Source organism: Scleropages formosus, chromosome 1, assembly GCF_900964775.1.
Source record: "Scleropages formosus chromosome 1, fSclFor1.1, whole genome shotgun sequence".
Lineage (NCBI taxonomy): Eukaryota > Metazoa > Chordata > Actinopteri > Osteoglossiformes > Osteoglossidae > Scleropages > Scleropages formosus.
In genome coordinates this window covers 50,936,708-50,962,423 of record NC_041806.1, presented here as the reverse complement: position 1 = coordinate 50,962,423, position 25,716 = coordinate 50,936,708, and the positions used below count along the sequence as shown (strand labels likewise).

Here is a 25,716-nt window from a genome sequence, read left to right as displayed (position 1 = left end):
ACAAAATAAGGAATAAATTCAAACCTGTGCTTCACACGGCAGTTAAGAAATAAGGTAAAAATGTAATGGCGTACCCTGAGAAAGACAGCTTTAACTTTCCCACAATCTTTCCCCGTCTCCTCGTCCACGATGGAGTACAGGATGTCCTTGGCTGGAATGCGAGCGTAGGCAATGCGCTTGTTGTTGCTCATCATCCAGATGAAGACATCGGGAATGCTGTGCTGAGGCTGTGCAAACAAGTCAGTCACAAACAAGGTATAAAAAGCATAAACTCAGAAGTCCTGCCTGTCAACTGCTCTTTGTCCCGATCTTAATACTCTTAAGTTGGGTTTTTTACTGTTTTGTTCTTTGGCGTGTTTAACGTTACTTACTGCAAATCAAAGTGTGTTACAAACTACAGTAAACACTTTACATGCATTAAAAATTATAGGATTTGAGACAAGCGGTTGTTGACGATGATGGATACAAACAACAGAAATCCAGTGAAAACTCAAATCATTCATGGATGGATGGATGGATGGATGTTCAATGTTTTCACCTCATCTGCCAGGAATCGCAGCTTCTGCAAGAAGTTTTGAACCTGCTTCAGTTTGTCCTTCACCGTGTTTTTCTTCACCTGAGACCGGATCGCCTTGGCCTGCTGACTCATGTTTTCCTTTAGAGAAGAGCAATGCGACAAATAGAGGCAGTGAAACATGTTTGACAGACGTCTCATGTGCACCATCAGACACGTGTAGATACTGTGGATTTGAGTGCTGTGTTTCATCAGACATTTCATGATCAGGTTGTGGAAACATGTTAAAAAACCCTGAGTGAATGTAACTTGGACCTTCAGTCTATCTTCACCACCCTGGTTCTGGCCAAGAACTCTCTATCCGTCAAATAAATTGTGAAGGACATTTCTGGTCCATCATGTCCTGTGGCACCTCAGAGTAGGTTTATTTCTCACTCTTTCATGATTTCTTTCCTTCCCAGATGCCCATTATTATATTTTTTGTTTCTATAAATTCACTGTTTGTTTGGCTCAAGAAAAAATGGCCACCAGATAAAAGATGTTCACTTATAATAGCAGCACAAAAGCAAAAATGCTATTAATCAGTGTGTCCCACCAGTTCTCTAATGCAGGATTTAAGCCTCTCCCGGTCCAACTTAGTCCTCCCATGCTGGCTCAGCTCCTTGTTCGCCAGTGTTACGAAGCGACTGAAAAGTTACAAAGGGTTATAAGTGCATTATATATAACATTTAAGATAATATGTAACATTTTTTCCACAACAAAATTAATAAAAAATCCAGATGGCAATAGTTTCCGTCTTGAATGTCGACTCCCACCTGCAGCCGGTGCCCAGCTCCTCCAACACACCTCTCAGCCGGCGCTCTGGATGTGGTTTCTCTGTTTTTATTATTTCCTGGACATCGTTGAGGCCTTCCTCCTGTCACACAGCATCCAGTCAGAAATGAGAAGGCAGTAAACCACTGGGGAAAAAAACTGATCTGAATTTGAATTTGAATTTGAATTTGAATTTGAATCTGAATCTGAATCTGAATTTGAATTTGAATCTGAATCTGAATTTGAATTTGAATTTGAACCTGAACATGAAGTAAACTAAACTAAACTAAATGCAATGAAATGGGAACTGAACTGAACTGAATTAAATTGAGTCCCACTCAGGGTGTAACCTTCCCCCAGCCCTGCGCCCAGTAACTCTGGGAATGTCTCCGGACCCCCACAACCTTGACCAAGACAAGAGGTTAATGAAAATAAATGAATGGATGGATAAACTGAATTGAACTGAACTAAATTGAGACAGAGATGCTTTACTGCACAACTGGTGCTTCAATACTGTAGTTTGCAATACAAATGAAATTTCGTATTTTTAGATGATAGTTGAAAAATTAGCATTTGACTGACATTTGATTTGCATGACAATTCTAATGAATTCTGGAATATCTGGAAACCCTTCCTGAAGTTATTAGAAAGTGCTGCATGATCAGGTCTGTGACACATTGTCACCTTTGACCCTAACTCCTTGCTCTGTGTATGTGGACATATTTGCATTTTCTCACTGTACTGTCTCTATCTGTGTGCCTTTTCTCTAACTGTATGACACTGTGCTGTTTATAAAACCAATAAAAAAAGAAAAAAAGTTGATTGTTTTATACAGAATTAAGATGACAATTTATTCACGCAGTAACACAAAAACAATACTTTATGATGTTCAGTGGAATTCAGACACGTCACCATTAATTCCAAAATATTTGTCATATTACAAAAAAAACCACAGAGAAAAATCTGTTTCATCACCCCACTGAGGTACTATTTCAGTTACCAGTTTATCTGCAATCTTGTCCATTATGTTGGAATTATAAAGGCGCCTTCTGTGATCCTGCCACCAGCTCTTGATGTAAATGCAAGGCTTCTTCGAAAAATATGGTAAATGGAAATAATTCCTGAAAAGAGCAGACAATAGACATCCTATGATGCTGCTTGTACTGGAAGAAAACTGACAGCACTTGTAAATGTAGACCTGTGGCATCTTGAACCAAACCTGTCAGTAATCACAGGCTTCATGAGTGGTGTGGAAGAGACTGAGACAAGATCTCCTTCTTCTTCTCCCTCATCTTCGCTGGAGTTCTGGATGAGCTCAGACTCGTCATCGCTCTCCCCTCCTTCCTTCTTTTTCGTCATTGAAGATGGCTTGTTCACACCATCAGTCTGGTTCCCATAGTTTCCTGTTTAAAACAATTCACACGACAGGCCAGATACGGGATTACAATAAATAACGGAATTCCTGAAGCACCTTCACCGCAGTGTCACAGATATGAATGCTCTGTGATTTAACTCCTGAACCACTTTACTCACATAATCAAGCCAGTCGGCATTGAAACAAACTCACCTATTGTAACCTCAAAGCTAATCTGTTTGTCTCCAATCTTCCTATCAATCATCGTGGCTTCAAGGAAGGACCCGAAGAGGAAGAACTCCTCCATTTTCCCAATGGCAGTCTAGAATTATAGATAAGGAAGCATCAAGTTTTACAAAAATCAAGCTCAGAGGATCTCAGCGTCTAGCCAAGAAGTAGGGATGCCAGTACTAAGTAGCAGCTCTTTTGGGAGGAGGTTTACTTGGAGCAGTGATTTATTGGACTTTTTTAACAATTAAATTTACGTTGCTATTAGCATTCAGATTCAGTTGCCATCTACTAACTCTGGAGAAACTATCTTTAATTGCATTTCACTTTTTCATTTGGCAAAGCTATGACTGGACAAATCCTGTTGGCTTCACCAGGGTCAAGAAAAGGGTTGCCCCTTCCATTCACTGCTGGAAATGAACCCACCTCTGAGATGTTGGGCATGGCTTCAACCTGCACTTCGGTGGAACTCATGATCTCAGCGGAGGAGGTATCTAAAATCTCCACTGCCATACTGATGAGCAGCCTGGCCCGGAAAGAGACTCCCTCCCCAAGACCCTCGTTTAGATCCTGATGTTCGTCCATCAGTGTGTAGTTTCGAGTGGACCCATACATGTTCACCCAAGCAGGTCCAAATGTGGGAAGAAAGCCTGTACATAAGAACATCAATTCGAAGACCATCCCTCAGAGCAGCAACCATGGAACTAGGTTTAGAAAGCACAAGTTTTGTAACATCTGCTGCTACATCATTAACATGGAAAATGTATATTTCATTTTTAGCTATACCATAACTAAAACACTTTGATAAACTTAAAGTTTTAAATTTCATTGCACTCAGTTTGCTGATCATCTAATGAGCTTTGAAATCCTGACACTTAACAGGAAAGTCTGCAGTAGAAGCACTGCTGAATTCAAATGGTTTCAATTCAGCCTGAAAAACTTTCATCAGGTTTGTATCTTCCTCAAAAGATGAATCCTAAACAGAATTAGTAAAAAAAATCCTGAAGAGAGAGACATTTACCTTTGTCTCCATCGTTGGAAATCTTCCGGAGATCTACAAAATGTGTTCCTATGGCTACATCATTCACTTTGTCTGAATCTCGTATTTGGATCTTCATTCGCTTACAAAGCGGTGGAAACATCTCTGTGAAAATGATTTGTTCGTTCCACACTGGTTCATAACTGCTCTTCTGGACTGTGGTCTTCCCCTGATCAGGCAACAGATATTCATTTTTGCTAAAAAGGTTTGATACATTGCAACAACAGCACATTCGGCACATTCTTCCAGATGCAAAGCAGATCTACCTTCTGTCCTGCAAAGATTACTTGAACATAAGGGTCCACCAAATCTTTGTTCTCGCCAATGAATGCTTTCTTCACATTGGCCATGATGCTGGTGTTCATCCTGGGAAGCCCTTCAGCCTTGTAGATCTTTACGTAGAAGCGCGCCCACTGCCTCTCTGATGGAACTCCTTCTGGCAGCAACAAGTTCCTGAAACACGTCAAGGGAAGGAGAGGGGATGGAATGACGCCATGACAAATATCCAGAGGAAGAGTAAAGCCATGTGGATTGTCTCTGTTATCGCTTACACTTACATGCTGCTTGAAATGTTTAATCTTACATTGAGATTTCACTGAGTTTTCTAACATTATAATGTTTTTTACCCTTCTATGTCATCTTCATCTGTTTCATTGGCCTTATGAGGTGTTTTGATGTTGTCTCCTTTCCCCACTACTGCAATGTCACATTTGACATAACCTTTGCACCCAGTTGTGATGTCATCAGGGTCAGAGAGCATTGCCCACTTGTGGTAGAACTGGTGTTCTGTAAAACACAAACAGCGAGAGTGAAGTCAACAGAACACATTTAGGAGCAGCGTTGGAAATGTGTCTGGTAGACGTGAAGGTTCCTACCGGGCTGAGAGTACACTGTGCCCACATCCATCTTGAAAGTGCCAACCAGGGTTCCGCTGCGCAGAAGGTTTTTGGAATGGATGACCTAAGGGGTAAAGGAATGTGTCTGTTGCTTCAGAGCTCATTGAAGAAAGATGAGTTCAGTAGTTACAGTCACAGTTAAATCTGGGAGAACTGGAGCAGTTTGCACAAGAAGAGTGAGCCAGACTGGTAATACAGCAGTGCAGGAACCTTAATGATGCCACCTGAACAGGGCCATTTTGACCAAAGGTGGCGCAACCAAACATTCAGTCTGGGGTGTCAATAATTTAGTCAACGCCATTTCTTTTTATTTTCTGACATAACAGGATGTATTACGCTCCGAACCAAAAACAAAGATTCTGTAATTTTGAAACAATGAAATAAAGAATAGAGAGAAAAATAAAAAATTGTGAGTTTTTCTGCAGAAAAAAAAGGAGAAGGGTGCCAATACTTTTGGCCATGGCTGATGATGAATCAGAGCACAGTAGTCACTGTAGGGGAATGAGGAGTTGGCTGGAGGATTCCACAAAGTAGAGGAGTCCCTCACTGGGGATGGGATCTCATATTTGTCAAATGGTAGGAATTGATGGGGTGGTTGTCGGTGGTGTTTGAGAAACAAACTATCGGATTTTAACAGATAATTCCTGGTGGCCCTCAAATTTTTCTCACCATCTGCTGCAAACTTCAATGAGAGTGTGAAAGGCGCTGCACCCGTGTCAAAGAAGGGCTCTATACTTACAGACAGCTTTAAAATCTTGTCAAACATGATGTCAGGAGGCACGTGGAAGTCGAAAACAAAATACTAGAGCAGAAAAGAGATTGATCAATGAATCTAACAGTCATGAAGATCTGTATGAAAGACAACGAAAGATCATCGGAAAATCCTAGAACATAAATTATTCTCAGATTTATGTTGAAGTCTACAAGGGGTGATTTGCATTTATTTATCCTGTAGGTTAGTAAAATAATTTAAATATTTTTTCTAAGCTGAAAATATGTTGCAGAGGACAAAGCAAACTTTTGAACAAGCCTCGATATTTATGCTGTGAAGGTATTTAAACATCTCACAGTAGTAATATAATGTCACTATGCAAGTCTATGTTATTAAATTTTTGTTCCACATCAATGTTCTATGAAGTCAGGAGCAATCAGAACCTCTGGAGGCTTTGCCTCCTCTTTCATCTGGGATGCTTTATACACTCTTGGTCCAGCTGAGAGACCCAGCAGGGCTTTGACCAGGTCAGGCTACGCTAAATACCAGGGAAACGTAAGACCCCATGTGGCTTCGCAGCCACAGTGAAGACAATAAAGATTCATCCGTTAAACTTTTACGAGGTTCCTACAACAGGAACTATAATAAAAATATAATAAAACCCCAGATTTACTGTTACTTGAGTGTAGCTTTTGGTTTTACCCTGCTATACGGATGCTAGTGGATCTGCATCTTGCTCTGAATGTGTCATGTATTGGTTGAGTAAAAGGAGGCATTTTTATCAACTCCAACACTTATGTTGCTGTTGTACACTTACCTCGTTGTAGTACGGGCAGTTGGTTGACTCCTTCATTGAGGTGTATTTCTTCTCCTCTCCTACCTCCACACAGACCACTGGGTCCATGTTCAAGCCCATCAGCTGTCTGGCTTCTATCACAGTCACGCTAATCTAAGAAGACACGTGCATGATATATATTTCTATACTGCGTAACTTTATGAGCAAGTTACATATTATCTGAGTTGTCTTTTATATGTGTTAAAAAATATACAGAAATGTATTGTAGTAATGTTGGGTAATTCAGGGTAACCCGGTCACGTTGAGACCTGTCAGCCTTTTTCTGGAGCTGAGTCTCAATCTTCGCTTCTGATTCTGCACTAAGACGTTGTGCTGCATGTTCTATTTAGGTCACTGGCTTGATCATCTCATTAAGTGAACTCTGTGGGATGCTTTGCACTAATGTATAATTCAGCCTCCATGCCTGCACTGTGTGGAGTCTCTGCAAAGTGCATGATATTGCCAAAAAACAGGTATCAGTGTCCTCTAGTTTCTGACTGTAACATTTACATTATACAGTATTATACTGCATAGTATTAGACAGTACACAGCTCTTATGAAGTAGCTCTAACAAAGCATATCATACATCATAACAGCACAAAAACTCAGCAGATGAGTTCGTCTTTATAGGATATTGCATTTATATATTCATTCTGTGAACGTGGAAAAATACAGGCACACTGTAAGGGGGTCCTGTCAACTATTCCAAAAATTTGATTTATCCCCCTCTCATTTGTTGTTAAACCACAGCCCAGATTCTTGTTCTGCTGAAGTTATGGAATGTAGGTTCATTATTCTTGGCAAAGAAATGTACTTTAATGCTATGGTCTATAGCTCAAGTCCCCTCTGTAAATATATGGATGACTGAAGGTTTTAACATTCTCCTCCCAAAAAACACATTTGATCTGCATGACAAAGAGGGGGCGCAGCTGACTTGGCCAGGTCCCGCTCTCTGGCGGGTCTGGGGTTCGAATCCTGCTTGTGGTGCCTTCCAATGAACTGGCATCCCGTCCTGGGTGTGTCCCCTCCCCCTCCAGCCTTACGCCCTGTGTTGCCGGGTTTGCCGCAACCCTGCTTGGGACAAGCAGTCTCTGACAATGTGTGTGTGTGTGTGTATGTGTGTGTGTGCATCACAATGTAACAGAAAAAAAAGTCTGCAACAAGAAGTCTTCAGCAATGTGGTGTTTTCTCTGTAGGGTTGTGCTGGTGTGCATTAGTCCTACGCTTCACGGTGCTGTCTTTTTTAGCCCTCTACCACGTGCTGTTAGTCCTCTGCAGCACGATGTTAGTCTTCTACGTCAAGGTATTAGGATGCCAAGGACTGTCATCCCGACACGATGATGTGGAAGACAAATAGAGGTCAAGCACCTCAATGCAGAAGATGAGCATCACAATGTAGGGTCTCAATAATCCCAATCTCAATGCCTAGAGGACAAAACTATGGTGATGAAGAGAAGATCCCAAAAAGACAAGCTGAGCCCACTGTGACCTCTCTCCAAACACAGTACCTGGTAATCCACTGGTCTCCCAGCACTGGGCTCCATTTTGATATCTGGCTTTGATCTGCAAAATTCAAAGATTTCCTTCAATACCTCTACAGAATTGCAAAGAGTGCCAATGAAGTTGTGCTCAAACTCGACAAGCCTGGTTGAGGAAGCAAACGGTTTATTTTACTCATTGACTAAATGATTCTGTGTAAAACCCAACTCCCCCTGTGGACTGACTTGTGACTCTGAGACTTTCAATCGTACACGGACCATGCTGACCTCTTGTTGGAGACATTGGTTGTGACGGCAGTAACAGAGGCCAGTGAGATGGTGTCCGGGTCCAAGGCTCCCCCAAGTCGCATCGCCTTTCGGTCTAAATCCTCGTTCTCCAAGAAAGCCGGGTCATCTGGAAATGAGAGAGGAGAAGGAGCCGTGATCGGGAGCTGTTTCTACATAACACCACAGGGAGTGTACACGACATCCTGTTTTGACCCATGTGCCCTTGCCATTGCCCTGCCCTTCAGTCTCCGAAACCCAAACTCAAACCCTCTCCTTCATCCAAGTCACTTGACCGAGACCTCGCTGGACTGTTCTGCTGTTTTACCTCCTTTCTTCTGCTCTTCCTTATAGGTGCGGCTCTTTCCGAGTTTCATGGCTGAAAAGACTCCTTTACCGGCTCTGTGGAGCACATCACAAACACCAAAAATATGACAGCTGAATGAAAGAAAGAAAATATTTAAGCCAAAGTCACAAACAACAGTGATCATACCTCCAACGAACACCAGGGAGCTCCTTCCCCTGAGATCTAGAGGTTTCTAACAAAATCTGTGCGGCAACTGTGCCAAAAGTGGACTTTCTTCAGAAAGAAGCTGCTTTAAGAAGCCCCCTGTTGAATCTTGTGTGTTAAGCTGTGCTCACTAAGTTCCGAAAATCTACTCTAGATGTCACCTTCTCCGTCTTGACCTACGCTTTGTTGTATTTGTCTGGTGATTTCACCTTCTGGAAGTTCGTACCTTTGGGCATTTGGGATTTACCTTCAACTCACCTCTTTACATCATTATAATGAAACCCTTGACACATGAAACCACAATCCCCTAGCATTGCACTCATGTCTTCTTCAGTTGATGCTCCGCACTCCATTGAGCTTTTGTGTGTGTGTGTGTGTGTGTGTGTGTGTGTGTCCTCATACAGCCCATTCAGTTCTAATCATGCAGGTACGATTATTGTAACCTCTTCATTTTCTCACACCTCAGTAAAGCATAACTGTGCATTTTATATATAAGAACAGCAGATTTCACAGAAAGGCCCCAACATTAGAGACAAAATTCAGAATGAAAAGGTTTTGCATAAATAACTAGTGTCAGATAACAGCAAAACAAAAGTGTGATGATGTCACAGTCCAGTCGACAAATGAAGAATGTAAATTATTGAAGGAGACACGGTCAAGTCATTAGTGCGCTGTAGATTCATATAAATACATGTCTGCTGTAAAGTCTTAATCCTCAGCTGGGGTTTTCAAAATCAGTTTTTCTCTCAGAAATGTTTCAGTTTTTCAGAATAATAAACAATTATTTTTTTCCACAAATCGCAGCAAAACCACACAAAAACAAGACATACGAGGGAGAAAAGCGATGTTGTAGATGAAGGATAATGGGTCTGATTCGCTAAATAAGCTCCTAAACCTATAAATAAACATAAGTGTAGATCTTGGTACAAATAAGCAACAGTGAAGATGTGAATTCATAGATATTGGTTAAAAACATGCAGAATTTTAAGTAAACTCTGTTCAAACACACTTCACCATCACATATGTGTAAGTGTGTGTGTGTGTGTGTGTGTGTTGTGTGTGTGTTGTGTGTATGTATTTATTTATTTACTTATACTCACATAGAAATGTATACACAAAGGACACAGTAATTCATTTCAAGTGATTAGGAAACATACGGGACACTTGACCAATTCTATTAATTCATGTTCAATAATAAAAAGTTTATGAAAACCCCGGTGAACATTCCACACGTTGTTACATCTAACAAGAAAAATAAAAATAAAGTGAGATTAATTATATGGCACATACCTTCAGGATGCTGCCAAACTCCTTTCTGAAAAGTCCCTGTAATGTCTCCCCTGAACAGAAGTTACCTGATGTTTTCCACCCAGCACCTACCCTGCATTCCTCTACCTGTGTGTGTTTCTCCCACTGAGGAGCCCAGGCTGCCCTGGTCAGGAGGGGTGAGTGAGTGAGAGGAGAACAATGAGCACCTGTCCGAGCTGAAGAACGTGAGACCACAGGACCCGCAGCCACGGAGACCACCCGTGGATGAAACCACCTGTAGCAACATCTCATCCTCAGCGTGTTCTCCATCGAGGCTCTGCGCGCACAAACGTGTCTTTGGTTAAACGTACCAGGCACCACAGGTACCCAGGTATTGGTATAGAGCCAAACATGTAAGGAGGGTCACGCATGGGTGTGCTGGAAAGGCCCTCCTTACATGTTTGGCATTGAGTAAATTCCCTAAGGGACAGCTGGTACTGTAGTGGTTAGAGCTACTGCCCTTGGATCAGAAGGTCATAGGTTCCATTCCCACCTCCACCCGTAGTACCCTTCACCAAGGTACTAACCCTAAAATTGCTCCAGTAAAATCATGTACCTGTCTAAATGAGCAAATAATTGTAACTACCGCAACACTGTGAGTTGCTTTGGAGAAGAGTTCCACACACCCTAACCATAAAGGGTACAGTGAATACACACATACTCTGACCGTAAAGGGTATGCTGAATACACAAATATCCTAACCCCACACTCCCACAGTCCAGTTCAGGCCTACTCACAAGTGCCCTTTAAGGCTAGGAGAGATTCAAACAGCGAGGATTAATAAAGACTGAGATGAGATGCCCTGATGGGTTGACTGCGAATGGCTCAATACGCTCCTGTAGAGCATCCCTGTGGGAGCACTTATTGTCCTCCGGAGATGAAAGCAGCTATTTGATGAGCCCACGGCTCATAACAGCCCACCTATTGTTGGGTGTTCAGCGCTAGTTCTGCACCTGGTCTCACGGCTATCAATTATTCATGACCTTTAGCTACTCGAACAACATACTGCAACTCCCTTCCACCACAATTCCCAGACTCCATCCATTCAGCTTCAGAGCAACGGGAGTGATGCATGCACATGCACTTTTTTCACTCTAATAATTTCTATCTCTATACATATTTACATTTTCATGTATTCATTTGTTCATTTAACTGATGCATTTCTCCAAAAAGCACCTTACGGTGTTAAGGTATTTACAGCGATTTACCCATTTATACATTTATCCAAACTGTGCATTTTTTTCCATCAGTATTTTCAAATAATTGTTAAAGCTCAAGAGTACAGTAACAGTGCGCTTATATCAGTAAGTTATTCGTTCATTTGATTTCTGATTTGTAGAACTGAAACACTCTAAAGTGCTGAAGGAATGAAGCGTTCAATCGCTCATGGAAAGAAAACATTAAGTTCTCCTTTAAGTCCGTGTGGGTGAGCGACTCGTAGTAATTTCTCTCACGGAGCTCGGCTCAGTTTATGATCGTCTGTTACACTAACTGCGGAAATTTCTCTGGGTAACACTGTCTTCCAGCTGAACGTGTGTGAATGTGTCCCGTATCGCAAAGAATGAGAAACAGATCCACTGGGCTGCAGAGCAATCTCTTCATATCTTGGTGAAAACTACAGTATGTATGGATGTACAGCAGAATTCAGTATATATGTATGTATGTAATATTCCATGGCGCATATACTGCAATAAATAAATAAAATATGATAATATATATTTATGTGATATTATTTATATATTTATATAAGACTGCATAAATAATAGATAGTATATTATGTGTTATATTTAATATATAATATTATAAAATATAGATATTTATATTATATAAAATAAATTTTTTTTTAAAGATTGCTGCAGTGCAGGAGTGTGGTGCTGAACTATAAACAGGAGGATAAACGCTCTGGCTGATGAAACCCGGAGCAGTGGGAAGGAGAGCAGAAAGAAAACTCCCACTTCGGTATGGGAGGTGGACAAGATGCGCGCCGTTTTCTACGGACGATGACACTAATGTTAGCTGACGAGTCGACGCACGACTCGCTCTGCCAACAGAACGTTTTCGTACTTCGAAAAGAGATGGACAAAGACTTGTTAATGTCCTTCGCCATCATCGATGCTTCGCAGGCCTCGTGCAGGGTGGCTACGGGGCTTCAAAGTGACTTTTTACACATAGAGCACCATCCATTCGGGAAGGGGGGGGGGGGATTCTGGGCATCGCTGCATCTCTGGCTTTGCGAGAGATTTCAGTAAAAGCGAAATTAATTGGACATCCGTAGGAGTACGAAACAGACGTGCAGCTCCCGGCAGGTGCGTCATGTACACAGCTGTCAGATATAATAGGACCGCCAATCTATCAAAAGCCGGAATTACGCTGAACATGTAGCTCTTCTTACAGATTGTATTATCAATTTTTAAAGCAAGAGTACTAAGTCTGTCTTGGTCTGCTGAGTCTGATCTTTAAGGGCTTTGGATCGGAGAGCAAACGTCCGCAAAAGTTAAAGACACAAGTGGTTAAGACACAGCTGGACAGCGTAGGACCGTGGGTACAGTGTGGTAAGGAATAGGTCACAAGAAGCCCATATTCAGACCAGTCCAAATCAGGAGGGTTTGAAAATATGCTGCTAAAACTGTCTTGCTGGACTCCCCACCAGCACCAACCCCCCCGGTCCAACTGTCTGCTGCTTGACAACAACAACACCAGCACGCAATTACACTTCATACAAGGAGCCGTGTGCGTTTAATATGTCTATATTTACCGCGTTAATAGGTGTGCAAAAACATCACCTCTTGCTTTTATAAGGCCTAGAAATTACTGTTTCGTGACTTAATTTGCAAGTGAATCGGCGAAGGTTCAATGGGTTCGTTAAACCAGCAAAGAATTATTGTGCTGCCTTATATCTAAAAAAGAGGCATCGCGCGTTTTCCGCATTGCTCCCCCCCAAGACACTGCGGCAGCGGAGACAGAAGGCCGTCCCAGCGGGGCTACGGCATCTGATCGTGATGGATCTGAAAAGAAAGCCAGGAAGGGGTGGGGGGGGGGGGCGTCTCCAAACCAAAGGCTTTGATCTTTAATGTTCATATGAGCACAAAACATCTGAGCCGAGTACATGCTGTACATCTGTAGGAAACCTGCCATTACTGGTCAACTTGAACGAACCGTATAAGTGAGAAATAAATGGAGACTCCCCCACAATTCAAGGTTTCAAACTTATCTGTCTAGAACGGATATCATCAGCTATTTTAATGGGTCTTACCGCATTCATTTTTATCATTTCTGGAAAATCAAAGTCCGTATACAGGTCAGATATTGGCGGTCAAGGTTGTTATTAATACAGTGTACAGTACTATATACAGTACTTTATACGCAGATGTCAGGTAACGCTGGTTGCTTTTTAACAGACGGCTCTCATACAGCACATGATGCGGTCTTGTTTAGCTAAATAAAACTGTTTATATTATTTATATTACATAAGCAAAACAGCTGTGTAAATAATAAATAAATAAATAATTGTAAATAATTGTAACCTCAACACTGTCAGTCACTTTGGAGAAAAGTGTCAGCTAAATTAATAAATGTAAATATCATACCATGGCTAAAATGAATTTAAGGCTGCAATGGTCATTTTTTTTTGGTCTGCACTGTAGTACTCAGGTAGGGGGTGTGGTGGTGCGGTGGGTTGGACTGAGTCTTGCTCTCTGGTGGGTCTGGGGTTCAAGTCCCACTTGGGCTGCCTTGTGATGGACTGGTGTCCTGTCCTGGGTGTGTCCCCTCCCCCTCCGGCCTTACACCCTGTGTTGCTGGGTTAGGCTCTGGCTCCCCACGACCCCATATGGGACAAGCGGTTCAGATGATGTGTGTGTGTGTGAGGTACTCAGTGGAGTTGTACACAAACACCGATGGAAAACATTACATTGGAGGTACCTGGTGGTCAAATCTGCAATATTTTCTAAAACGGACAGAAGTAGATAGATAGATAGATAGATAGATAGATAGATAGATAGATAGATAGATAGGAACCACAGCCAACAACTGTGCAGGTTTTCAGCTGCCATCCTGGACCGCAGATATCACCACTCAACAGCTACCAACAGCAACGATGACAACGTTTAATTCTCTACGTCCAATATTTGCCGAGTTAACAATCCCGAGCCAGCATGAGGTTTGCTGAAATATTGGTGTGAACATCTACCACAAAGAGAAGGAGCTGTGGGAAGACCTCCAGATGATCGCTGCTCACCTCTTCCATTTCAACACTCAGGTAAGGTCTCGTTTACTTATCCGCTGTGACAATTAAAAAAAGCCACGCCAGGGACGTGCAGCGAGGTATCTCCATGAGCTTCAAGGTTTAACTGAAACTAGAAGAGAAAGGTTGCCGTTGGCCTGCAGGGAGCAAAGCCTCACTCAGGAAGCTCGGTTGGGCCTTTATGGGCCATTACAGAGAAACAGAGCCCAGGAGACCCTCTGGTAAAGCCATACTCTATGTTAGTAGATGATCAGAATATGTATGATGTTAGAAGGGCGATGAACTGGAGGCTAAAGCAGAAACAAGCTCCCATATTTTCATCACAACTTAATCACAGCAAGGCCATCACTTTTATGGACATTAAAGTATAAATGCTGATGGAATTCTTTTCGGAACCACATGAAAAAGGCAACTGCTGGAAACATCATGAGAGGAAGCAGAACCAAGAGGGCATTGACAGCAGACCCAGGTGTTGGGGTCATTTCCCTTTTTTTTTGACAAACATGTTGGGCAATGACAGATGTCACAAGGTCTCTTTATTTTGACAGCGCTCACCGTTTTCCATTAAAATCCTTAATGTTTTGCCTTAACTTACTGTCCACCTGTCCACTGAACAAGTATCATAATGACCTTCCCTGTCCAGCTATGAGAACTGAAGCAAAGTACCTGTCACGGACAGTGAGGCAATTGTTCAAGATGCAAGCGAGAAGCACAGATGGTTCTCAGAATGACTTTAAGCCACATGTCAAGAGGCTTAGAAGGACAGGTCACCGGAGCTGGACATTAATACTCACATTTTGCATAATATGAGATGCTGTGCAGAAGCTGCTTCTCACCTTCTGAATGCAGGAGCACTATGGCTGGACCTCCCAGGGGACCCCCCTGAGCCCTGGCTGTGCCCAGAAAGGAGGCTGGCGCTCTCAAACTGGAACACACCCTCCGCATCGTGAGGGACATCCAGGAACTCCCCGTCGCTCCAGGCTCCCACCGACCCGTCCACCGTCTGGTACCTGATCTCTATGGTAATACTCGTCTTGGGAGGGGTATGGGGCGAAATGGGTCTCGTCAACCTCGTGGACACACTGATAAAAGATGCGTTTCCTATTTTCTCAGAGCACTGGATTCAACCACATGGATCGAGAGAAGGATTCGGTTGCTCTGCGTTAATGAGGGAGACATCAGTACAGGGTTTCACTGGTGATGGTGGATGTGGTCCCTGAAAAAAGCACAGCTGCGGTGCCAGCGTGTACGGTGGGTGATTGGGATCAGTTACAAATGTCCTGCATGAATATGGTCGTGGTCCCCCATTCCCACAGCTCATGCGGGAGCCGACGGAAACGAGATGATCGGTTACGGAGAGCACCTTGTTTAAAAGTTTCACAGGTGAAGCAACACTTAGCTTTTCATGTCACCTGACAGGGAACATGAGCTCCGACAAGCTGTAATAAGCTTTAGAGTCCAAGAACCTGGCCGGGAACGAGCGAGATACTCCAGACTGATATTTCACACCCGGCAGATCTGTCCTACTTTGTTACTACAGCTTCACGTCGCTCATGCAGAGCTCCCCCCCCCCCCCCCCCCCCCCCCCCCGTCCTGGGTGTTAATGTAAAGGGCATGGTCTCTGACACAATCATCTCTCCACCACAACCAGGTATTGACCTGAGCTCCACCACAGCCAGCTGGTCCCCTGCACTGCCTCGAGCTATTGCATCACACCTTGCTGCTATTGCATCACCTCTGCAGTGGCATGGGTGTTTCTAGAACCCAACTTAGACAGCTGAGAGCATGAAGAAATATTCTAAATAAACTATGCACAAAACCCCTCGAAAAATAACTGAAATGTTTGCACAATGAAAATATCTCCCTGTTAAGGCAATATTTCATGGTGTGATTTATGTGTCGGCTATACTGGTTCAACGAAAAGAGCAGGACGTTTCTTCAGCCGTTAAATCTGTGCCGCGCGATTACTTCAGTTTCGGTGTAAATTGTGAAACACGGCTGCACGAGGATGGGTTTACTCCAAGGCGCAGCGGAGGAGATCGCAGACCTGGATGGCCGTGTTGTTGTCGTCGATCAGGGTATCGGACACCTCCAGATGGGCTTCCTCCACAACCTTCTGCAAAACCATGCGGAAGGTGCCAATGAGTCTGGGAAGAGACAAATGTGTGAGGATAAAACAAAAACAACGAAACTATATAACAACAACAACAATAATAATAATAACAATAATAATAATAAGAAGAATGATGATGATGATGATGATAATAATATATCCCTGTGCCCCAAATCCGAAGAACAGCTCACTCCAAATAATAAAAATAAGGCAGTGCACCTGAACACCTGGTTGTTATGGTCTCTGAATTTTCCACATTTTCGGGGTGTTTTATTTCCTTTCCAACCGTGCTTTGTCTCTCGCTCCCGTGTTATTTGTGTTGTTAAAAGGGGAAACATTATTTACTTAGCTGACGCTTTCTCCGAAGCAACTCACAATGTTAAGCTGCTTACACTGATTTACCCTTTTATATGGACAAATCAGGGTAATTACCTGTATCAGTTCAGGGTAAGTACCTTGCTCAGGGGTACCAATGCTGGTGGTGGGACTTGAACCTGGGGCCTTGGAATGGAAGGCGACACCTCTAAACACTACCACTACTACTACAATAATAATAATAATAATAATAATAACTCCAGGCCACAGTGAAGTCAGTAATTGGTTTTTGGGTTGCTTCCCAGCCCTCCGTAAATAGTTTCCTCCACTCAACTTCCTCTGTGTCTCATTTCCCTCCAGTAATTAGGCCCCGTCGCCCGTTTCAAAAATGGACTTTTAGAAAAACACTGAACCCTCCTGTTTTGAAAATCACGATGAAAATCGCGGCGGCCGCAGCTCTTCCTGCCTAAAGCAGCTTCCATCTGATGTGTTATCGGTGCAGAGAGAGACGGGAAACCACATGCGGGGGGGGGGCACAGAATATCCCCAGAAGAAACAAGCTGCACGAAATTCTGGGCTTTTCAGTACATTTTAATGGCTTTGTATCTGCGGACGGTTCCTGGCCCACGAATAACATGGTATTTTTTGTGCACAATACAGCATCACCAGCAAAACATTTCCCTGAATATGGCGATCATACAGCACTCCTGCTACAAGCACCAAGAAACGATGGGATTGGTACCCTGTTGACAGTCTTTGTGGGCACAGCATGAGCACTAGGGCATGACACACACACACACACAAAATACTACGGTATGCAGCCTTGTTCATTAAAAATAACTATAGAACAGAAAAGCAGGCAATTTAAAGAGCTTGTCTGAGGACTGACCTCCTGCTTCCACTGCCGCATGTGGTACAGAATTCCACAGTGCTTTAAAAAGTGATTTTACGAAACACCGGACTGGACTGTTATTGCCGGTGTACTCGGCAGTGTGTCCAGAGGCCCGTGAGAAACCTTCCACGGTGAATGCAATTTGTCCTCCACAATGAGTCCCAGACAAGAATGACTGTCAATCCTTTGCAGCTCCGTAGTGCCAAGTTTAATTATTAACAATGAGGTATCATGTTTTTGGCTTTTGATCACTTTCTGTAAAGACAGATTATTCATTATTAATTTTTTTTTTTTTTTTTTGCCTATTTGCTTTCATCTGCTCCAAAGCAGTTTCTCAATTCCAGCCAACAGAAAAAATTTTTTTAATAATTTCTTCTCCGCTAAACCACAGTAAAAAATCACAGTTAAAAAGAACAAACACTGCAGGGACTGAAAGGATTTAAAAAAGATAAAGTAAATTATTTATGGGTAGTTCAAAAATCTGTGGGGTGGGAAATGGTAAAAAAAAAAAATTATAAGTTGTTTTGTGCATCATTTGCAATGACCGTGGTGGAAAAATTTGTTACTTGTTTGAATTCATTCATACAATTTTCTCAGCATTGCAGACCGAAGACCCAAGCAGACTATTAGAGAAATGGAGAAATGCAAAATTTGCAAGATCCGATCAATCAGTGCATAATTAAGACAAAAAATAAAATTAAAAATTATAAACCAAGAACACGGTTTGGGTCATAAGACAACCTGGAGTGGTCAACATTCGAATGGCCTACAGGACCAGCACTGCCTTCACACGTTCCACTTTGTCCTTTCAGAAACAGAACTCACACTGAGCTCCACAATCAGACGCTTCCTGAGCAGATCAGTTACGGTGCAGATTAATCTGCTCCTAACAGACTGATGAGGAGAACTGAAGAGTGACACAAGCACAATGCCAGCGGAGCCTCATAAATTATTCTATACCCAATTCCATCTCATACGGCCTTGTATATGTAGCAAATGAGCAGAATGTTTAATTGATGATCCTCTTTGTTGAAATTTCCTGTGTGGAACAACAGTGGCTATAACAGTAATGATAACGACGACTATAATGGTGACTATAACAGTATACAAAGTGCTGTAATACTGACCATAACAGTAACTATAACAACGATTGTAACGGTGACTATATCAGTATTAAAAGTGCTGTAACAGTAACGATAACAACGACTATAATGGTGACTATAAAGTATAAAAAGTTCTGTAACAGTGACTATAACAGCGACTATAACAGTATAAAAAGTGCTGTATCAGTGGCTATAACAGTAACTATAACAACGACTATAACGGTGACTCTAGTAACCACTCCAACAGTGACTATAACAGTAACTATAACAACCACTGTAACAGTGATCATAACATTACCATACTAACCACTATAGCAATGATTATAAAAGTGACTATAACTGAAACTATAGCAGTGACTATAACAGTATAAAAAGTGCTGTAGTAGCTGCTATAACAGTAACGATAACAACGACTATAACAATGACTATAGTAACCACTGCAACAGTGACTATAACAGTAAGTATAATAATCACTGTAACAGTGATCATAACATTACCATACTAACCACTACAACAATGATTATAAAAGTGACTATAACAGAAACTATAACAATGACTATAACAGTCACTGTATCAGTGGCTTTGAGCAAACATGACAATAACAGTAACAGGTAACAATAGCTGTTTCAGTGTTTGTCGGGGACTTTAACATTAAGTACAATAATGACTATAACACAGACTAAAATATTGACTAAAATGACTATATCAGTCACTATCCTGATGATAACAATGACTATTTCAGTGTCTATAAATGACAATAACTATAAGTATAATGACTATGACTATAAGTAATTTTTAGCACTTTTAAGTCATTTTAAAAGTGGCTATATGAGTGACTCTAACAATAATTGTAAGCGGCTATAAGTGACTATAACAATGATTGTCACAGTGACTATTATAGTGACTATACTTCCATTGAGTTTTGTATAATCGTAAAATGGGTTTAAAACCCCCGCAAGCCTTCATGTCCCCAGCAACCCTTGATATCCATATATCCCATCAACAATGGTGTCCCAAAAGGAGGGCTCAGCAACCTCACAGAACAGCAGGTGCGAGCCCTGTAGAGGACTCTAAGACAAGATGCAAAGTGCACTAAGCATCACAAAAAAATGTATGGTTGCACTGTAACAATTCCAGATCCTGAAAGGCTTCTCTTATTCGGTTGTACAAAGAAAGGATGAAAAAGGTATGAGAAAACATAGTCAAGACTAGACCTTAACTGAACTGTTTTGACTGTTAAAAAACCCAACAACTCATTTGGGTTGTTCTGAGATTAACTGAGGTCCTTCAATTTTTGAGGTGCTTGCTACGTCTACCTCAGTTCAGCTCATCCTTCTGCTCAGAATGTGTGAAGTGCATGAAGGACACACCATTTAGAGTTAATAGTCCTTTTTGTCTTCAAAAAAGAAATTATGGCCAAAAAAATTCAAACGCAGTCCTGTTTTAAGTGAAACTCTTTACTGTATCATACCTGTTTGTGAAAACTTTACTGTAGTTGAACACTTGGATCTCCAGCATCTCGTTTCCATCAATTTTACTGGCAACAGGCCAACGGAAAGTCTGCAAATACACGAGTGGGACACTCATCATTAAAAATTCATTTAATCTCCGAACAAGAGGGCATTAATGATCAGACACTCATTGAAACCCTAAGAACTGCTTAGTGACACTTTAATTTCTCTGTGATCTGCTCTTATTACCATCATATCGAGCTGAATAATGCTCACGGGTTCATCAATTTATACAATCAGTAGGCTGCTCGACACATGCGGTTGACCCAAGTGTTGACCCAACACATGTGGTTGACCCCAAGTCCTTAGACAGGACTACATGACCACCTTCACCTCATTGTGTATTATGTATGCATGCATATTTGCAATATCTCGGTGTGTGAAGTGATTGTTAAAGAGCCGGTTTACGACTTCCTACGTGTGAGACCCTGGTATCACTTTATTGTACATTGCTTGGCACCTCAATTTTTCGCTAACATATTTTTCATTGAAAATGCGAAGAAATCACCATTTACTGTTTAGTTTCATTAAAGTTTGACATTATATTTCCAAAAAAAACATGTTTCACAGGTTTAAGGTTGTAATAAACAGCTACTGAAGCCTGGACACCTGAGGCTAAAGACTGGTAGCTGGAGGCAGGAGCCTTGAGCCTGGAGCCTGGATGCTGGAAGCCAGAAGGTGGACTGTTCAGCACTCCAGCAGACTCTGAGTCTGAAACCTCAAACATCAGTATAAGTATGTATTCTTAAATCTTTCTCATTTATTTCATATTTTTATTATGCCAGAAATAATGCATACAATAAGTATGATTGCATAAGTATAGCCTGACCCTTGTTTCACATCTTTATGCCCCAGCAAAATCTATTTCACATAGCATTCATCTGCATTCATATGGCATTCCATTAAACTGTCTTTAAAAAAGTGCACAGCAGTGATTACCGTAAAATATGTTTCATGTGAAAATGACTCCGAGGGCCAGAAGGAATAGACTGCTACACAAAATATGAGAGATTTAATTAAAAAGCAATATGGATGATAAAGATCATGTCCCCTTGAACAGAACGAGCCATGAATGGAGTAGATACACTGTATGTCTCCTGCTGGAGTTCTGCAGCACGGTCCACAAGTACTGACACCTCTGCTGCCACATTGTAATGTTGCCATGGACACAAAGTGCCATAAAATTTCAGGAGCAGAAATCACAAACAGCACTTTATTTGTGTTATAAAACTGGGAATTTAGGGATGCTTTTAAGTGCAACTTATTGCTGGTAATAATTTTCACTGGGTTATCTGCCCAGCATATATTTATTTTGCTTATGCTTTTCTCCAAAGCGACTTCAAGCCCCAAGTTACATTGATTTATCTACTTATATAGCAAGGTAACTACTACTGTATCAATTCAGGAAAAGTACCCTGTTCAAAGATACTACGGCAGGAGTAATTTCCATCATTCCCAGGAGAAAATTCCATAATGTATAAATTATTGCAGATTAAATGTAAAGTAAGGATAGGTGGTAAGGCTTGGGAAGAAGCAGGAAAACCTTTGGAGTGAATATACAGGAGGGTTAGAACTACAAACGATGAAAACAATAACAACAACTGTTATTATTACTACTATTATTATTATTATTATTCATAGTACATCAATTACACTAATAATAACCATCATATTTTTTGTTACAATATAATACCTTGACTGAGTTAAGAGCCACGAAATCCTGCTTGTAACAGAGGTGGACAATAACCTTGAGCACACTGAGATTGAAAATCATGAAGCCAAAATAAGGGCCTGGTTTCCATGTCCACACTGAAGACCAGTGGAGGATGGATGGGAGCTCAGAGGAGAAAAGTGTCACACACAATACAGTGATTTTATTGTCTGAAAAGTCTTTCCAGAACCCAAAAACCTGCAGTGGGATGTAGCATTGTTCTTTGTTATGGACTTGAAAGCTTTTAACTTCCAGGAAGGTCATTAAAGCTACATCAATTAAATCATATGATGTCATAACCTTAACACAGTAAAACAATGTATGGAAGAGTAAATTAGTACCTCTTTTCTGGCACTAATGTGGCCCTAAATGGGACATAACGGTGGAGCCCAAGTGACGGAGCGCATCAGATATTGTCAATAACCCCAACCCATCAAGACACAACACAAAAATCCCATAAAATATCAAGTATATGTTGAGGGTGATTCACGAATATCGAAAAAACAACAGTGTGGAAAAACACCGACCTCGTCAAACCGAGCCTCATCTTCACAGTTCTCCAAAACTCTGGTGTAAAACGAAAGCCCTGCAGGGACGAGAGAAGCAGGGTGAGCAGACGAGCCACCAGACCACGGCGACCACGTAGTCGTCAATAAAGGACAGAGATGGACATCACCAACAGGACTGTTACCATTTATGTTTTCACAATACAGTACACTATGTGAATATGTCCTCATATTTGTTGGCAGTTTATTCAAATACAGCCCATAATTCCTGCTGAACAGCTCATGTTATGTATATTAGGAACAAACCATATTTTCTATACCTTCTTTTTTTTTTGCTGTGATAATTCATCTTCGGTAAACCTGTCTTTAAGGTGGAAGGAGTAAAACAAGGTAATCAACTGCACTCTGACCAAACATACTTATATCAGATTTTCGGGAGACTTTAAGAGAAGTCCTGATATCAAAACTCCATCCCCCTCATATTCATCCCTATTGGTCCTTTGCCTCAGCAGGGCTTGGACCCAACACCCTGCTGTATGACCTTGAGCTGGAAACAGCAGCTTCCCTACTGAGAGGGACATGTGCTGACAAATGTACTGTGAAAATATGTAAAAAGCGTGATGTAACACGAACTCACTGTAAATATGACATGTCCATTCAAATACTGTCTGACTTCACACTGTATAAAAATTCCACCGGAGAGGGTCGAGGTACACCAGGGTAGACAAGGCTACACCAGGGTACATCAAGGTACAGGGAACCAGCAGAACAGCCATGGGGAAGATACCCCAAAGGCTCAGTTTTTGCAGGTAAGCAGATATTCTAACTTCAGTCCCACTATAATCAATATGAATATTATTATTGCTCTGGATTTTGGTGGCTGTGATTAATCACTCAGTTTTTATATTGACAAACTTATTTCTACCTGAGTGGGAGACGAGGACATGATGTCAAATCGTATCTTAATTACCAGCCTGTAACAGGTAGCGTTGTTACCTGTGCAGATTTGAGTTACGATTTACTGCTTCATGGATAATTGACTGTATCAGTTTAGATGCATATGTAAAGCAAACTATGTCCCACGTCCTCGCACCCTGATTACACGCCTGGACAGTGTGCATCAGACGTTCCTTTCCCTGCCCGAGGACATTTCGGGCTATTTTAAGAGATCTTTTCGGACAGTCGGTTCACAGGGCTGTCCCACAGGCCAGTGGGGACGTGGTGTCAGTGAGCTGTTTGGAGACCCTCTGGACGACCAGGCCGTCAACAATTGGACTCATTAACTCGGTAACTAGACCAGAGAGACCCCCGGTGACGCGTCCTGTAAAATTCCGTCTCACACCACTTGACAGTCCACCTGGACTAAATGACCATTTATCACAGTCCTTCCCTTCCTCTCTCGAGTTTTTAACCGTTTATTGACACTTTGCGGCAGATGTAACCCACAGGCTGAATGGAACCGAGACTTATTAATAACACAGTATCAATAACACAGTATGAGATTTAATGTTCCGGATAAAGCTTGTTTTCAACAGTTCATAGACAAAAAAAAATTATAAGAATTACAAATATCGGAAAGAATGTGAATAAATGAAGGAGCAGTTCCCCCAGTGTAGTATAATAATAATAATAATAATAATAATAATAATAATAATAATAATAATAATGCACATGACTTTCTCTCCATTATTATAACTGCAATTATTTCTATTACTATTTTTTATTGTTGCCAAGTGTAAACTGGCAGGGAAATACCTACTTTTACATGGAAAAAGTTACACAGTTACAGCTGTTTAAATGGTGTGAATATCAGTTATTAATAGTTTATAAAAAGATAATGTTTTTTAAAAAAAACCGAGGCTTTGAGGAGAAGAAGAAGAAGAAGATTATGATGATGATGATGGTGATGATGATGATGATGATGATGATGATGAACATTATGTGAACATTAACTGTGACGTTTCGCGCGACCAGTTCTGAGAGGAAGGTGAAACGGCGCGGCTGTGACAATCACAATGTTTACAGTGGTAATGAACATAAAATAAAGTAATAAAGTGATGCTCGTGATGACGGCGATGCCGCTGAAAAGGGATGACTTGGGGGGTCACCTGGAGATGATCACTGAACTGTGTGTTACGGAGGTGCGCGTGTTTCAGAATGTTCCTAAAGTGATGCTGATGAGGATGCTGAGGATGACGATGAGGAGGAGGAGGAGGAGGAGGATGATGATACCTCTGAAAGCCACCTTGGCCACCCGGTCCGCCCTCCCTCGCAGCTCCGTGACGCTGCGCAGATGCACGAGCAGAGCCATGTCTCAAAGTTGCTCTCTGAGCATCTTCAGCACCTGGAGCGCAAGCAAGAGGAGGGAAGGAGGAACGAGGAGCATCTCCCGGGAGAAGAAGAGATCAGAGCCCCGTCCGTCCGTCCGTCCGTCCGTCCGTCCAGCGGCAGCAGCGTCCGCGGCGCGCGCCACACACTTACTCCGCGAATTACTGCGAACCGCCAGGAAATACTCTGATTTACCCTGACCGCGCGCGCGCGCCCTCCCATCCGCTGCGCTCCGCTCCTCCGCTCCGCTCCGATCGCCGCGCTCCGATCCGCTGTGCCGCACCGGAGTCGCGCGACGCCGGTGGGGGGGAAACGCCGCCAGGGGGCGCCACAACAAAGCGCGCGGGGCGCCCGCTCGCGCAGCTCGCGCAAGTCGCACCGGTCGCACGTGATCTCGTGCAGCGTGTTCCGTGAGGTCGGTGCCGCGTTTCACTGTCTGTGCCCCGCTATTGTCCTGCCCAGTCTCCAAATATTCGTATTTAAATCAACGCATCCCGTAACATTTCTACAATGTGCCCCAGTGAACTGGTTGCTTGGCAACACATCTTTCCAAACCCCCCCCGTTGGTTTGAGGTCCTAGAAGCACGAGACCCATCACTGTGGGCACGAAAGCTGATGTAGCGAAGTCACTGCAACGTTCAACCATTCGTGAGAATGACAGAGTATTAATCGCGTTTCGGGGCCAAAGTGAACGCTTTCGAAGGGAAAGAGTCCAGGAAACCAGTTTGAGGACAGTCCACATGGTGGACAGGGCTGGACATGGGACTGCAGGTCAGTGGGAGAATATACAGCACTGGAGACCAGCATGAGTTCGGATGAGATTGGAGACCGCAGACCGCGCGCGCGCACACACACACACACACACACACACACACACACAATGTCTGCAGCTGCTTGTCCCGAGCGGGAAGCCAGGGCTGGGCCCAGCGGCACGAGTGTGGGAGGGGACACGCCCCAGACGAGATGCCAGTCCTCTGCAGGGCACCCCAAGCGGGACTTGACCCCAGACCCTGGTCAAACT

General features: G+C 42.5%; 1 protein-coding gene across 5 annotated transcripts in view; it reads right to left on the bottom strand.

The window, feature by feature from the left end:
• otofa (otoferlin a) overlaps nucleotides 1–24,792 on the bottom strand; it is a 47,297-nt gene extending 22,505 nt beyond the window's left edge. For 3 of the 5 annotated variants that reach the window (XM_018730378.2, XM_018730377.2, XM_018730379.2), the window contains exons 1-21: nucleotides 22,389–22,439; nucleotides 20,111–20,199; nucleotides 16,264–16,363; nucleotides 15,053–15,249; nucleotides 8,483–8,556; nucleotides 8,158–8,284; nucleotides 7,900–7,954; nucleotides 6,374–6,505; nucleotides 5,584–5,646; nucleotides 4,824–4,908; nucleotides 4,575–4,734; nucleotides 4,215–4,401; nucleotides 3,931–4,117; nucleotides 3,336–3,559; nucleotides 2,895–3,003; nucleotides 2,547–2,730; nucleotides 2,328–2,448; nucleotides 1,330–1,430; nucleotides 1,110–1,200; nucleotides 539–655; nucleotides 75–227 (exon numbers count right to left, since the gene is read on the bottom strand). In XM_018730378.2, the coding sequence (XP_018585894.2) occupies nucleotides 75–227; nucleotides 539–655; nucleotides 1,110–1,200; nucleotides 1,330–1,430; nucleotides 2,328–2,448; nucleotides 2,547–2,730; nucleotides 2,895–3,003; nucleotides 3,336–3,559; nucleotides 3,931–4,117; nucleotides 4,215–4,401; nucleotides 4,575–4,734; nucleotides 4,824–4,908; nucleotides 5,584–5,646; nucleotides 6,374–6,505; nucleotides 7,900–7,954; nucleotides 8,158–8,284; nucleotides 8,483–8,556; nucleotides 15,053–15,249; nucleotides 16,264–16,363; nucleotides 20,111–20,157 (2,514 nt within the window). In that variant the 5' untranslated portion in view covers nucleotides 20,158–20,199; nucleotides 22,389–22,439. Of the gene's footprint in view, nucleotides 1–74; nucleotides 228–538; nucleotides 656–1,109; nucleotides 1,201–1,329; nucleotides 1,431–2,327; nucleotides 2,449–2,546; nucleotides 2,731–2,894; nucleotides 3,004–3,335; nucleotides 3,560–3,930; nucleotides 4,118–4,214; nucleotides 4,402–4,574; nucleotides 4,735–4,823; nucleotides 4,909–5,583; nucleotides 5,647–6,373; nucleotides 6,506–7,899; nucleotides 7,955–8,157; nucleotides 8,285–8,482; nucleotides 8,557–15,052; nucleotides 15,250–16,263; nucleotides 16,364–20,110; nucleotides 20,200–22,388; nucleotides 22,448–24,599 lie in introns of those variants that run through there. The other 2 variants (XM_018730380.2, XM_018730381.2) reach the window with 2 other exon arrangements.
• Between the last annotated feature and the right edge of the window lie 924 nt (nucleotides 24,793–25,716).